Genomic DNA, 14,853 nt, shown 5'->3' on the forward strand with positions numbered 1-14,853 from the left:
TTCACCACAAAGATGAGCCTTGTATGGTTAGGAAGGTCTAAATGTGAAGAAGCATCCAATAAACCCCATCAAGTTTGAGTTTTGCAGAACACATTCATGCTCCTGGATGGGGTGGTTAGCAAAGAGCAGTGCTCCTCAACTGAACAGAAAGGTTGGATGACTCAAAATAATGCAACCATGTACAATGCGCCTCCTCACTGCTTATCAAATGCTTTCTGAAAACGTTGATCACTCTTTGGTGGTCACCACACTCCACCGTGATTGTGAAAGAGCGCTTAGGGTTGACTTCTACTCTATTGAAGCACACTCAGAAGGATGCAATGAAAAAAAATCTAATGCACCATTTTAAATTCACACTAAAACTTTCCAACCTGTCTCTTCTTTCAGTCAACCTGAAAAAGTCCACCAAAGATAACTCCAAAGAAGCTTTTTTTTTTCCTTAGTAAACTATAAAAAAAATCAGTGACACCATTATATTGCATTTTGTATCTGCACATTGTTCTAGCAGAGGCTCTCCAGCTTTTAGCAAGTGGTTTCAAAGCATGCTGGAACTTGTAGTGTATTGAGAGAAGATGAGGCCTAGCTGCCCTTTCCCGATCATATTTGTAATATCCATTTCCTTTGTGTTCCAGGTGACACCGTGCAATGTACTACCACCAGGATGCCGTCTGCCTGTCCTCTGAACTAAATCCATCTGGCACTGGTCACGTCCATTTATCACTGCCACAGGCTTCACTTAGCAACCTGGACTATTTAAAGTGATTGCTTTTTTTATAATCTACATGCAGCTGTTTATCTTCATCTAAATGTGGCCATAATACATGAGAGGAAAGGAAGCTGTGTGCACAATGGAATAATCAGGTTTATCTACGGTCAAATATATTTAACTGCAGCAGCGTTACACATAAACTATTTAAAGGAGAAGTTTGGGATATATAGAAAAAAACCAACATACACACTCACCTCTGTGCTGCAGCTATCCCACGTCCGTTCTCAGCCCAAGAACTGAGTGATCACATGACTGCACTCCCCTTCCAGTGCTCACTGGGGTGCGGAGCTGAGGAGGGGGTGGGCGCAGCAGGCTCCAGTTCTCAGTCTTGTGAGAGGCGGAGCAAGCTGTCAATAAGGCAGCTGGGTGGATACCGACAATATTGTCAGTATCCGTCCAGAGCTTGGATCAGCTCTGCCACATCAGCTGACAGTGGGCTATAGCCCGCTATCATGGGTCATGGGAGAGCAAAAGTAAGTGACCCTCAAGAGAAGTATGGCCGAAAAAGCTTTAGCTATACTTCTCCTTTAAGTAAATAGACATTCAAAAAAAAGTAGAATCAATTAAAATACAACTGCTGTGCCAGATTTTAAAATCCTTTTTTTATTCCACAATGTTATATACAATGGCGCTCAAACGTTTGCATACCCTGGCAGAAATCATGGCATTGATATTGAATATATGAGTGATCCTACCAAAAAAACTTGTCTTTTATTGAAGGATGATGATCATATGAAGCCATTTTTTATCACATAGTTGTTTGGCTCCTTTTTAAATCATAATGATAACAGAAATCACCCAAATGGCCATGATCAAACGTTTACATACTCTGGAATGTTTGGCCTTGGTCCAGACACACAAGGTGACACACACAGGTTAAAATGGCAATAAAGGTGAATTTCCCACATCTGTGGCTTTTTAAATTGCAATTCCTCTGTGTATACATAGTCAAATAGTTTGTTAGCTCTCACATGGATAGACTGAGCAGCTTAAATACTGAGCAATGGGGAACAGAAAAGAACTGTCAAAAGACCTGCGTGACAAGTAAATGGAACCTTTTAAAGATGGAAAAGAATATAAAAAGGTATTCAAAGCTTTCAATATACCAGTCAGTACTGTTCAATCACTTATTAAGAAGTGAAAAATTCAGGGATCTCTTGATACCAAATCAAGGTCAGGTAGACCAAGAAAGATTACAGAAGAATTGTTTGGGATACAAACAAAAACCCACAGATAACCTCAGGAGAAATACAGGCTGCTCTGGAAAAAGATGGTTTGGTTGTTTCAAAGAGCACAATATGATGATACTTCAGCAAAAATGAGCTTTTTTAAACCAAACTTCTTCCTGTACTTCGGAGAAGGGGGCAGCATTGGGAATATGTTCTACCCTAAAAACGGGTTCCCAAAGGTGAACTTATCATTTAATGTATCTCTAACACCAAAACTTTTTTTTAGCTTTGGATAGGATGTAGAAGAGTTAGAGCTACTGTCAGGGTTTCATTGATATTTGTACCCCCACAGAAGAGATTCATCTACTCTATTTGTCCTGGGGACCACTTTCCCTGGAACAAACAATGGTAAAAAAAAACAATTGTGTGCAGTTGTCACCAGAACTGGAATAAAAGGGAACTCTTCCAATGGGAACACCTGTTCTGATGACAACTGTCCAAGACAGGGCTTCACCTCACTTCCTGTTGTGTCTCCAGGATAGGAAGTGAATGGAAATCTCCCCACTAGGATAAAAATAAAAAAAAAACAGTTGTCTGTTTGAGGTCCCTCCACCCCACATATACACACGTACAAACGTAAAAGCACACCCCAGGGCGCAAACGCACGATTGTGATACACATGTTACATATTGCCGCGCACGCCAGAATGAGAGCAACAATTCTAGCACCAGATCTACTCCGTAATGCTAAACTAATGACCTATAAAGGGCTTTAAAAGGGTTATCTATAAAAAATATAGGGTACTGACGTTTGTTGCCATTTTGCAAGCGCATGCCAATTTAAAGTTAGACATGTTGGCTACCTATTTACTCAGTGGAACCTCATCTTTTATATTTTAGCAAAAAATAGGGTAATTTATTGATTTATTTCCCCCTAAAATTAATTTTGTGTATTTTTTTACTGAAATTTTGCGTTTCCTAGACCTTTGCGGTAATATCATGCGACATACAAAATCAGAACTACCACTATTTTATTCTCTAGGGTCTCTAATTTCAGAAAATATATAATGTTTGGGGGTTTTATGTAATATTCAAGCCTAAAATGATTTTTTAACAACGCAAAAAAAACCGCAAAAACGGCTTCGGCAGCAAAAGGGATAAAGGATAAGCCGTACACTCCCCTTCCCTGACGAGCAACCAATCAGGTGCTCATTACACTGCAAGGTCTCTCCCTGCTAGAGGAGGAGATAAACTGTGGAATGTTAAAAAAATTAAACATTTAAGTCACCATAGAGCCCATTTTGGTTTTTAAAAGTTTTTAAAAGCCCCAGATATTCCTAAAATCACCTCCAATTTAAAAACAATTTTGGTTACAATTATAAATTGTCATGAGGGACAAGTAGATTAGGGCACTGATTTAGTCCCTGTACAAATAGTTTTTTTTCAAAAATTGCCACACCCCTGACATCCCTAGAATCTTTTCTGGAATCTACCCAGGCAAATACAGCTTCTTAAAGCGGAGTTCCAGATGAATAAAAAAAAATAAAAGCAGCTACAAAAACCATAACTGCTGACTTTTAAATTACAGACACTTGCCTATCCCTCTTTCCAGCTGTGTCCTCACCACGGTTTGTTTCACCAGCTATCTTCTCTCCCTGGCGCCAGGATCTTCAATGTGGGCATCCGGCTGTGACAGCTTGCAACTTCACAGCCGGGTGCCTACGGCATATGCGCGAGTAGCGCTGCGCTTTGTAAATGGTCCCGTAGTTTTCTGGGACCTGTCATGTGTCCCAGAAGACTACGGGGAGGGAGGGGGAAGGACAACTTTAATTTCCGATCACCTACGGCAATTGCAGCGGAAGTGGGAGCGGGTACCTGTCAAATTCGGGTACCCATTCCCCAAAGGTGCAAATCCTTAATGGGAAGCGGGGGGACAAAGGCTTAAAGCGGAACTTCCCAGTTTGGGTGGAGCTCCGCTTTAATCTTGTTACATTTAAAGCCAAACAAAATGTTGCAATTTTGTATCTAATGTACTTATAAAGCCTACAACCAATACAGAAAAAAAGATATTCCATAACAAAAGCTGCAAGATTGACAGAGGACTTACCTTGAGAAAACTGGTTTATGCTGTGGTTCCCCTTGTCCATGTTGATGAGAAATCCATGGCTGGGACTTTGCGTGACTCGAATACGGAGTGAAAGGTGGGCACTGTCCCTGTCCTCAGCCTTAAGGACCTTGTTGGTAATCAAAAATCCCAAATGGCCAGTACTCAAGATTCGGAGCGTTGGGGCCCCCTTGTTTACTATGATCTGTGGCACACCATTGTCCACTGCTATTATGCGTATTTTCATCATCTGGGGCTGCCTTGTCTCATAGACAGTATCAGGGAAGACATAAAAGTCAGTATGGGTACCATCGGTGACAGTGAAAGAGAAGCTGTCTTCTGTAGTCTCTGTCCCAGCATGCTTATAACTGATTAGGTTATCATTAAGGTCTTGCTTTGTAAAAGAGGTCACAGTTCTACTGTTATTATATAGGATCTTCCCATGGACTGGTACTTGGGTTATAACAAATCTCAGCCGTTTGTCTGGAGTGTCCCTGTCCTCTACTGTAAGTTCAAAGGGGGTGATCAGTTTATTTTCACTCTCTCTCACTATGAGTTCATGGATAGTCAGGACTGGCTTCTTGTTATCCACATCAGTGATAGATATTCTGAAAGTGCGAAAAACTGGATTATATCCATCGGTGACCTCAAATTCAAAACTGTCCATTTTCACTTCATCATCTGATGTGTGCGTGTAGTAGATTTTATTACCTGCCAACTGGAGCTGGGTGAAGGATGTGATGGGCACCCCGGGAAGGTCAGTGCACTCCATGTGTCCACGCACAGGAGCCCTTGTGATTGTGAAAACCAAGTGTTCATCTGGGCTATTGAGATCACTAGTGCTAAGTAAGTCAGTAGTAAGTGTTACTTTACCTCCTTCTTTCAAAGACACTCCTTTACTAACTACATCTGGAAAGACCATGTCAATGCCCCCCACTGTAACATAAAAATATCTATCAATAAGGGGATTAATTCCATCAGTGACATCAAACTTGAACAGATCACGAATACCCTCTTGGCCAAAGTGCTGGTATTGTATTAATTCCCTGTCCACCTCATCCTGAGTAAAATTCATACCTATTGTTATATTTTCTACTCTGCCATTTGGCTTCCTTCTTTGAAGCAAACCTTGTCCAGGCCCATAGCGTAAAATGTAGGTTAACGTTTTGTCATCAGAGTCCAAATCTGTAGCTTTAAGGACTTTATTAGTGATCAGTTTTGTTTCTTCTATCTCTATCTCCAGCCCATCATTGATAGTCATTCTAGGAGTCTCATCATCCACGGGTATGATCATAATGAGAACAGTTTTGACCACTGAGTGTTTTCCATCAGTAAGTTTTATTTCAAAACTATCCTCTTTGGTCTCTGAGTCATCGTGTTCATAAAGGATGGTGGAGCTTTCTTTGATGTCTTCTAGGTTGAAGCTGTTGACTATCACAGTACCATTGGTGAACTGGTTTACAATATTCCCATGTTTCGGTGGTTTAGTGATAAAAAAGACAAGTTCATCTGCTGGAATATCAGCATCTGCCCCATTCAGTATAGGAATATCAATAACAAGACTCATTCCCTCCATAACTACAAATTCCCTCATGAAGATCTCTGGCTTTTCATCATTGGATGGAATGATAACAATTGAGAAGAAGTGCTTCTGTGAAAAGTTGATGCCATCAGAGCAATGAAATGTCAACCTATCTTCCACTGGTTCCACACCCTTATGGATGCTTTGAACATAATAGATATGGCCCAATCTGATATCTTTCAATGTAAATGCACTAATAGCAGTTCCAGCTCTAGATTTTTCAGATCCTGGTGCAGGAGAGATATTTTCTAGGTATCCAGATGTGGGTTGGACAACGATAGTGCACAGAATGTCATCATTAGGGGTGTCTGTATCTTGTGCTCTTAAATTGGATGGGGTTATAACATTTTTTTCACCTTCAATAACTGAGAACTGTTCTCCTACTGTAACTAGGGGGGACTGGTTATCAATGGGCAGAATGGTCACTTGAACCCGCACTCCAGTAACTCTGTTGCCTCCTACAGTCCATTCCTCTGAAAGGTCAGATAATGTTAAATTGAAAGAGTCTTCCATTTTCTGTAACCCAATTTCTCCTGCACTGTGGGAATAAATAACTGACCCATCAATTATGTCTCTCTGGGAAAACCTTTCAGCAGGTACCCCATTCAGCAGAATTTCTCCAAGACGAGGTGGGTCTTCAACGATGAATGTTAGCATGAGGTCATCAGTGTCTGCATCTGTACCCTGGATAACATTAGCTGTGATTTCAGCAGAACCGCCTTCCACAACATCTAGATAGGAACCAATGGTTCCAGCTGGTAGCATGATCCTTGGCACTTCATCATCCACCAGCCGCACAGTGATTTTAATGATAATAGTGAGGACATGAACCCCATCACTTACATCCAAAGTACAGGAATCGCTGGCAGACTCCTCACCACTGTGCATGTAGCTTATTTTTCCATACCGGATGTCATCCAACACAAATGATTCACCCACATCCATTACTTGGTTAGAGAACAGCACTTGCCCATGTCTTGGGGACTGTGTGAGGGTAAAAGTTATTTTATCTCTGCCTGTGTCAGCATCAGTGGCATCAAGCTCTGCTGGTGTGATAATATGGCTTCCCCTTTCAAACACTGTAAACCCTGTATTTATTATATTTGGGGGCTTGTTATCCACAGGCTGCAAAAAGATGGTAAAATCCCCTTCAGCAAAATTGCCAGACATGTCCTCTACTGTGTAGTGAAATTGTACAACACGAGGAGTGATTCCAAGCTCTAGGTCTGGTGGTTTGTAGGAAATCTTATGATGGTTTATCTGAGCTTGAGTGAACTCTGTCACCACTTGATCTGGGTTCTCGGTGAGGACTATGAAGCCCATAATAGCAGGGTTGTTCTCATCTGTGTCTGATGGAGGGATGGTCACTGTGTATTTGAGGTCCCTGTCATCAGAATCTAAGTCAGTATAACGGAGAAATTTCTTTCTAAAGTAAGTTAAATGGTATTCCTGAACTACCATCTTGAGGGTGGTACCTGGGTATAGTTCTGGAGGTAAGTCATCTATGGGGTTAATTTTCACAACAAAGGTGTGCTCCCCAGATTGATTTGGAGGATCGTTGTCATCTTGGACTCTAAAGACAAGCTGGTCCATAACTGGGACAGTACTATGGGGCCCAATATGTTTGTAATATAATTTTCCATCCAGTATATCTTGCTGAGTCCATTCACTTACCTCCTTCTCATATATCTTTAGATCAGGGATGAACTGCCATTCAGAAGGATCTTGCGGTATCTCAGATTGGTGCAGCACCATTTGCCCCAGGGTCGAGTATGGTAACTCTAAAATAAAACGTATGGTGGAGTCCTCTGAGTCAATATCTGTAGCACTCAACACTAGGGGAGTCACAGGGGCCACTTCTTTCTCTGAGAGCATCAAACCAGTGTTGGCATTAACTATAGGGGGCTCATCATCTGTTGGCACCACAGTTATTGGAAAAAGGAATTCCACTTCGTGCTTTCCATCAGTCATACGGAAAATGATGTTGTCACTATAGGTGTCACTGCCATCATGTTGATAGATAACCCTACCCTGGTCAAGGTCAAAGGCTGTAAAAAACTTGGAGCTCTCAGGAGGAGATCCTAAAAGATACAGCTGTCCATGTCTCAAACCATCCAACACACTCACTCTAACCTCATCCAGGTTGTCTTCATCACTGATCTGCAGGTTTTGAGCACTGAATAATGGTCTAGACTGTCCTTCAAACAAAAGCTGACCCGTGTTTCTGGTAACTACAGGAGCCAGTGTGTTCATGGGTTTTACAACAATCATGAAGGAGAATTGTTCTGACACTGCTCCCTCAGTGTCCACCACTTCCAGCTCCACCTCAAAGATGCGCTCAGTATCAGAGTCCTCAGGTGGAGGCTTGTAGGCAATCCTGAGCTCCTGCAAGTCCCTCTGGTAAAAGGAGGTGATGGGTAAGTTCCTGTCATCAGTGCTGACAATCTGCCCCTGCCTGGGGCCAAAACTGGATGTGACATTAAATATGAGATCCCCAGGGTCGGATTCTAAGTCTTCAGCGGCCAGCATGTCTGGGGTGATGGCTGTCATGACAAACTGGTCCACCTCCATCATCATCATGGCTATGAAGCTAGGCTTGGGTTGGGTGTTCTCCAAGCCTTCCTTGATACGGACCAGGACCTGGAAATGCTCCTGCTTCAGCAGGTTCCCCACCTTGTCGTGCAGCTCCACCAGCATTGGTATGAAGTCCTTGTTGGGGGACTGGGTGGAAGCGGTGTGCTGGTAGCGGACACCTTGTTGTAGGAACTCCCCACAGTCCATCATGTGGCCGGGACTTTGCAGCAACCTCCCGTACCTGGGCAGCCCTCCCAGTCCCACCACCGGGGTGATCCTGCACACCTCAAACGTCCTGTCATAGGTGAACTCCAGGACCTTCTTGTCTATGGGGTTGCTGGTGCCCAGGAGCTTGTCCACGGTGAGCGGCATGTTCCTGGTGACCACCTCCAGCTGGGTGAAGAGCACCTCCACCTCGATCATGAAGGGGATGATGACGGTCCGGGTCTGGGTGTCATACCGGAGCTGCAGCTTCACTCTGTCCTTGGAGGGGCTCCGGGCCCCCAGGTGGGAGTATTTGACTTCTCTGGCTCCGAACTCGCAGGGGAACCTGTTGGGGGCCAGGTGTCCCGGCCCCTGGGACAGGGGGTCATTGCTCAGCACGCTGATGTGACACTTGTCTCCAGGCTGGACTTGGATCACCAGGTCCAGAACCGGGTCCAGGAAGACAGATCTGCCGAAGGGCACCCGGATTCCATGGTTGGCCACCAGGATATCCTCTTCCAGGGGCCCATAGGTCAAGTGAGAGCCGTCCGGGGCCACCCGCTGTGTCTCTGAGGTGGCGGTCAGCAGCAATAGCTCCAGCAGTAGCAGTAGCGCAGTGGGTGTCCTGACAGCAGAGTCCGTCATATTGGGCGCTCTGGGACCAGGTGTGTGAGCAGCAGCAGCAGTCCCGGGAGGTCAGCGGAGTTCTTCACCTGCCGGTCGGGGTCATTGAAGCAGCAGCGATAGGCAGACAGCAGCCCGGGTTCAGCGCAGCCTCCCTCCCCTCCGCCGGATCGCCGGGCTTCTCGCTGTGAGGTTGGGCTTTAATCTTCGGGGAGTCCCGAAGCAACATGTGGGCGGGGCGTGTGAGTCTCCGGGAAGGCGATTGGTGGGTTGGCGGGTAAGGGAACTGAAGAGCGCTCTGTGAGTGGCCGGCCGGGACGTCGGTCAGCCCTTTTGGAGCCGCCGATAACAGGTTGTCGGAGAGGTGACCCGACCAGCGAGAGGACAGAGCAGTGCCGGGGAGAGGATCGAGGAGTGCCGAGAGAGAGCGCAGAGGAGTGCCGAGAGAGAGGACAGAGGAGTGCCGGGGAAGGGAACAGAGCAGTGCAGGGGGAGAGGATCGAGGAGTGCCGGGAGAGAGGATTGAGAAGTGCCGAGGGAGAGCACAGAGGAGTGCCGGGGGAGAGCACAGATGGGGAGCCAGGGAGAGAGAGAGGACAGAGCAGTGCCGGGGGAGAGGATCGAAGAGTGCAGAGAGAGAGAGCACAGAGGAGTGCCGAGGTTGAGCACAGAGGAGTGCCGAGGTTGAGCACAGAGGAGTGCCGGGAGAGAGCACAGAGGAGTGCCGGGAGAGAGCACAGAAGAGTGCCGGGGGAGAGGATAGAGGAGCGCGGAGAGCCAGGGAGAGAGAGAGGACAGAGGAGTGCAGGGAGAGATGACAAGAGGAGTGCCGGGAGAGATGACAGAGGAATGCCAGGAGAGGATCGAGGAGTGCCGGGAGAGAGCACAGAAGAGTGCTGGGGGAGAGGATGGAGGAGTGCTGGGGGAGAGGATGGAGGAGTGCTGGGGGAGAGGATGGAGGAGTGCTGGGGGAGAGACCGGAGGAGTGCAGAGAGCCATGGAGAGAGCACAGAGGAGTGTCGGGGGAGAGCACAGAGGAGTTCCTGGGGAGAGGATTGAGGAGTGCTGGTAGAGAGCACAGAAGAGTGCCGGGGGAGAGGATTGAGAAGTGGGGGGGAGAGCACAGAGGAGTGCCAGGAGAGAGCACAGAGGAGTGTCGGGGGAGAGAACAGAGGAGTGCCGGGAGAGAGCACAGAAGAGTGCCGGGGGAGAGGACAGAGGAACGCGGGGAGCCAGGGAGAGAGAGAGGACAGAGGAGTGCAGGGAGAGATGACAAGAGGAGTGCCAGGAGAGATGACAGAAGAATGCCAGGAGAGGAGAGCAGGAGGGGGGGGGGAAGAGGAGTGCCGGGAGAGAGGACAGAGGAGTGCCGGAGGAGAGGATCAAGGAGTGCCGGGGGGAGAGGACGGAGGAGTGCGGGGAGCCAGGGAGAGAGAGAGGACAGAGGGGTGTGGGGAGAGAGGATAGAGGAGTCCCGGGAGAGAAGACGGAGTGCGGGGAGCCAGGGAGAGAGAGAGGACAGAGGAGTGTGGGGAGAGAGTATGGAGGAGTGCGGGGAGCCAGGGAGGGAGAGAGGACGGAGGAGTGCTTGGAGAGAGGATGGAGGAGTGCAGGGAGCCAGAGCGAGAAAGATGGAGGAGTGTCCAGAGCTGGGGCGAGGGAGAAAAAGGAGGAGTGGGGGAATCCAGATAAAGAGAAAGCACAGAGGAGTGGGGGAGCCAGAGAAAGAGAGAGGACAGAGGAGTTTGTGGAGCCAGAGAAAGGGAGAGGACAGAGGAGTGCGGGGAGCCAGAGAAAGAGGACAGAAGAGTGCGGGGAGCCAGAGAAAGAGAGGACAGAGGAGTGTGGGGAGCCAGAGAATGAGAGGACAGAGGAGTGCGGGGAGCCAGAGAAAGAGAGGACAGAGGAGTGGGAGAAGCCAGAGAAAGAGAGGGGACAGAGGAGTGCGGGGAGCCAGAGAAAGAGAGGGGACAGAGTAGTGCGGGGAGCCAGAGAAAGAGAGGGGACAGAGTAGTGCGGGGAGCCAGAGAAAGAGAGAGGACAGAGCAGTGCGGGGAGCCAGAGAAAGAGAGGGGACAGAGGAGTGTGGAAAGCCAGAGAAAGAGAGAGGACAGAGGAGTGTGGAAAGCCAGAGAAAGAGAGAGGACAGAGGAGTGTGGAAAGCCAGAGAAAGAGAGAGGACAGAGGAGTGTGGAAAGCCAGAGAAAGAGAGAGGACAGAGGAGTGTGGAAAGCCAGAGAAAGGGGACAGAGGAGTGCGGGGAGCCAAAGAAAGAGGACAGAGCAGTGCGGGGAGCCAGAGAAAGAGAGAGGACAGAGGAGTGCGGGGAGCCAAAGAAATAGAGAGGACAGAGCAGTGTGGAAAGCCGAGAAAGAGAGAGGACAGAGGAGTGCGGGGAGCCAGGGAAAGGACAGAGAGGTGTGAAGAACCAGGGAGGGGATGGAGAAGTGTGGGGAGCTGGGGAGGGAGCATGGAGGAGTTTGGGGAGCCGGAGAGAAGGATGGAGGAGTGCAGGGTAGCTCTCATATACTGAGGGTGCTATCATATACTAGGGTGCTCTTATATACTGGAAAGATCTCATATACTGGGATGCTTTCATATACCAGGAGTTCTCATATACTGGGATGTTCTTATGTATCGGCACTCATGTACGAGGGTGCTGTCATATACCAGGGGCTCTCATACACTGGGGAGTTCCGATGTACTGGGGTGATGTTATACACTGGGTAGCTCTCATTTATGGCGGTGCTGTAATAAAGTGGGAATCTCATAAAACGGGGTGCTGTCATATACTGGAGGGCCCTCATACACCAGGGAGCTCTCATATACTGGGATGCTGTAATATAGCAGGGATTCTTATACATAGATATGCTATCATATATCAGGGAGCTCCCATATACTGGGGTGCTGTTACATACCGTGGACTCACTTCAGGGGACCATATGTACTGAGGCTCACTAGGGAAAAGAGCACAGTGAATGTCCTTAGTGTTATAGCAGATGGCTCAGGTTTGCTATACTAGCTACAGATTGCCATGATATGCTAGGACTTGTAGTTTCATACATGACGTTACAGAATACCTTTTATTTATTTCAGGTACTTATATAGCACTGTTAATTTACACAGCACTTTACATATATATTGTACATTCACATCAGTCCCTAACCCTCAAGGGGCGTACAATCGAAGGTCCCTAACTCATATTCATACATATACATACTAGGGCCAATTTAGACAGGATCCAATTCACCCACCAGCATGTCTTTGGAGTGTGGGAGAAAACCCATGCAGGTACAGGGTGAACATGCAAACTCCAGGCAGGTGGCGCCATGGTTGGGATTTGAACCAGCAACCCTATTACTACCAGGCAGAAGTGCTAACCATTTAGCCACTGTGCTGCCATGGTTTTCTTAGTTAAAGTCTATCTCTAGACAACATCTTTCTTTGTAGTTTTTGGGTGGGGAAGGGTTCCCATTTGAGAGATTAACCCCCCTGGCGGTATTCCCGAGTGTAGCTCAGGGTTAAGTTTCAGTATCAGAAGAGGTAACCCCGAGCTACACTCAGGAATACCCTGCAGCGTTGCTCCGGGATCCCTGGATCACTTAACTTGTCCCACGGTCCCATGCTGTCCTCCCGCTGCATCCCCGGCTATGTCCTCTGGCCGATGCCGGGATCCGTCTTCCGGGTTCCGTTCCCTGCGAGCGTCGGGATGTAGGGGAGGCGGAACAGGTGGGAGATTAAAAAATGTCAAAATTTAACATACACATAACACACTAAAATCACATAGTAAAACATTACTGTATCAAACCATTTCACATACATTTTGTCCCGAGTGCTTTGTTCAGTGCCCTGTCTGCATTTTTACTGTTCTTTTGCCTGGAAACTGAGAAACGTCCATGGCATCCAAAAAGCGGCCCTTTAGGTCAAAAGCCGTTATAGGCCAGCTAGAGAACAGCGAAAGTAAATCAGAACCACTTGCAGAATTGAGTGATAATGATTTGAGGGGAAATTCGTCATCAGACACTGAAAATGATTCTGCGACTGAGCTCAGTGAAGTGTGAACTTGGCGCTATATTTCAAATTTCAGTGTTTTTGGTTTGATTATATTATTGAATAACATTTATTATTATTATTTTTTATGATTATTATATTATAATTTATGATTTCGTGTTTCAAATTTTAACATACCCGGGATGTTTACTAGACTCTTGTTTGGACAGATTTCAGTGAGTTATTCCTAAGAATTACAGGCCTAGAATAAAAAAACAACATAATTCCATTGAAAACAATGTACTGCTTTGAGCACAGAAATACTGACATAATCATACCGCTAGGGAGGTTAAACCCTCTGTATTGGTGATTATTGTCACCAAGAAACAAATTGGGGAAAATTAAAATGATAGAGTTGTCTCCAGAAAAAGATGGGAGAAGAAATCATCCATTGTCCTGTTCCAGAGACAACTGACTAAGAGAGATTTCCGCAGTGGTACACAGATTGCAAAAAATAACCTAAAATGAACTAAAAGAAAAGTTTTGGCGATTCTTACACTTTAAATTGTCATGCTGACCCTTTTTTTGCATATTGAGTCATTGAACTCTAAAGAAGTATGACCTGTCTCTGACTTCTTTGAGAATAAATACTTATTTCCTATGACCCTTCATATATTGGTCATAATTACATTGTTTACTTGGCTTTCTGCATTGATTGTAAAACAAAGTACAAATGGCTCACCCAATGTAACTGTATACGCTGCAGGCACTAGTTATCTCTGTAGGGAGCTTCCTTTGATCGTTTTGCAGGTTTATATTTGTTGAAAACAAACTCGAGTGTTTTTGTACACTTAATGTTTGGCTTTTGGGGCCCAATAATAATAGGGGTGATTAGATACTAGTTAGTTTGCCGGCATCGTAGGATGTAGGTCTTGGGAGTCAATATTCCAAAAACCACAAAGTGCTCTAAAGTCCTTGACCATCTCTTTAGTGAAGTCATGGGCTCCAGCTCCATGGAGCTTACTCAAAAAATTTGTAAAATCCTGGCTTTTTGTTACAATGAGCAGCATCATTGATTTTCAACACATTCTCATATACAGTGGGGAAAATAATTATTTGATCCCCTGCAGATTTTGTAAGTTTGCCCACTTACAAAGAAATGAAGGGTCCATAAGTTTTTATCATAGGTGTATTTTAAGTGATAGAGACAGAATATCAACCAAATATTCAGAAAAAACAGACGATACAAATAAATTGAGTTGCAGTTTAGTGAGTAAAATAAGTATTTGATCCCCAAGCAAAACATGACTTAGTACTTGGTGGAGAAACCCTTGTTGGCAAGCTAAGAGGTAAGACATTTCTTTTAGTTGGTTACCAGGTTTGCAACACATCTCAGGAGGGATTTTGGTTCACTCTTCTTTACAGATTCTCTCTAAATCCTAAAGGTATCTTGGCTGTCGCTTGGCAACTCAAAATTTCAGGTCAAAATAACAACCCATACATATGATATTTCAGCACCAATTTCTTGTATGAGTGCTAAGAATTGGACTACACTTCATATGGACCAAGAGGAAGTTTGGGTAATGTGGAGCAGATATGTTACCACTTCAAGATGTCCGGTGAGCACTAGACCTATTCACCACAGTGCATAAAAAGTAAGAGCACATGCATGTGGGTTTTAAAAAAATATAAAAATAAATCCAATGGTTCTTCTTCTCTGAACATGGAAACTAGTTTGTAGTTGTTACACATGTAGCACTACCCCCCTCAGGGATCGATGAGTAAATTTTATGTTCCTTGTCTTGCCTGACTCCACTCTGAAAACCCCTGCTGATACC

At 45.8% G+C, this 14,853-nt stretch overlaps 1 protein-coding gene across 1 annotated transcript in view; it reads right to left on the reverse strand.

The window, feature by feature from the left end:
- FREM2 (FRAS1 related extracellular matrix 2) overlaps window positions 1-9,239 on the reverse strand; it is a 281,323-nt gene extending 272,084 nt beyond the window's left edge. Inside the window, exon 1 of the mRNA XM_089690817.1 lies at window positions 4,045-9,239. Within this exon, the coding sequence (XP_089546943.1) occupies window positions 4,045-9,046 (5,002 nt within the window). The 5' untranslated portion in view covers window positions 9,047-9,239. The remainder of the gene's footprint in view (window positions 1-4,044) is intronic.
- Window positions 9,240-14,853: the final 5,614 nt, after the last annotated feature.

This window comes from Staurois parvus, unplaced genomic scaffold (assembly GCF_062004578.1).
Source record: "Staurois parvus isolate SC_StPar_1 unplaced genomic scaffold, SC_StPar_1.0 ptg000544l, whole genome shotgun sequence".
Taxonomy (NCBI): domain Eukaryota; kingdom Metazoa; phylum Chordata; class Amphibia; order Anura; family Ranidae; genus Staurois; species Staurois parvus.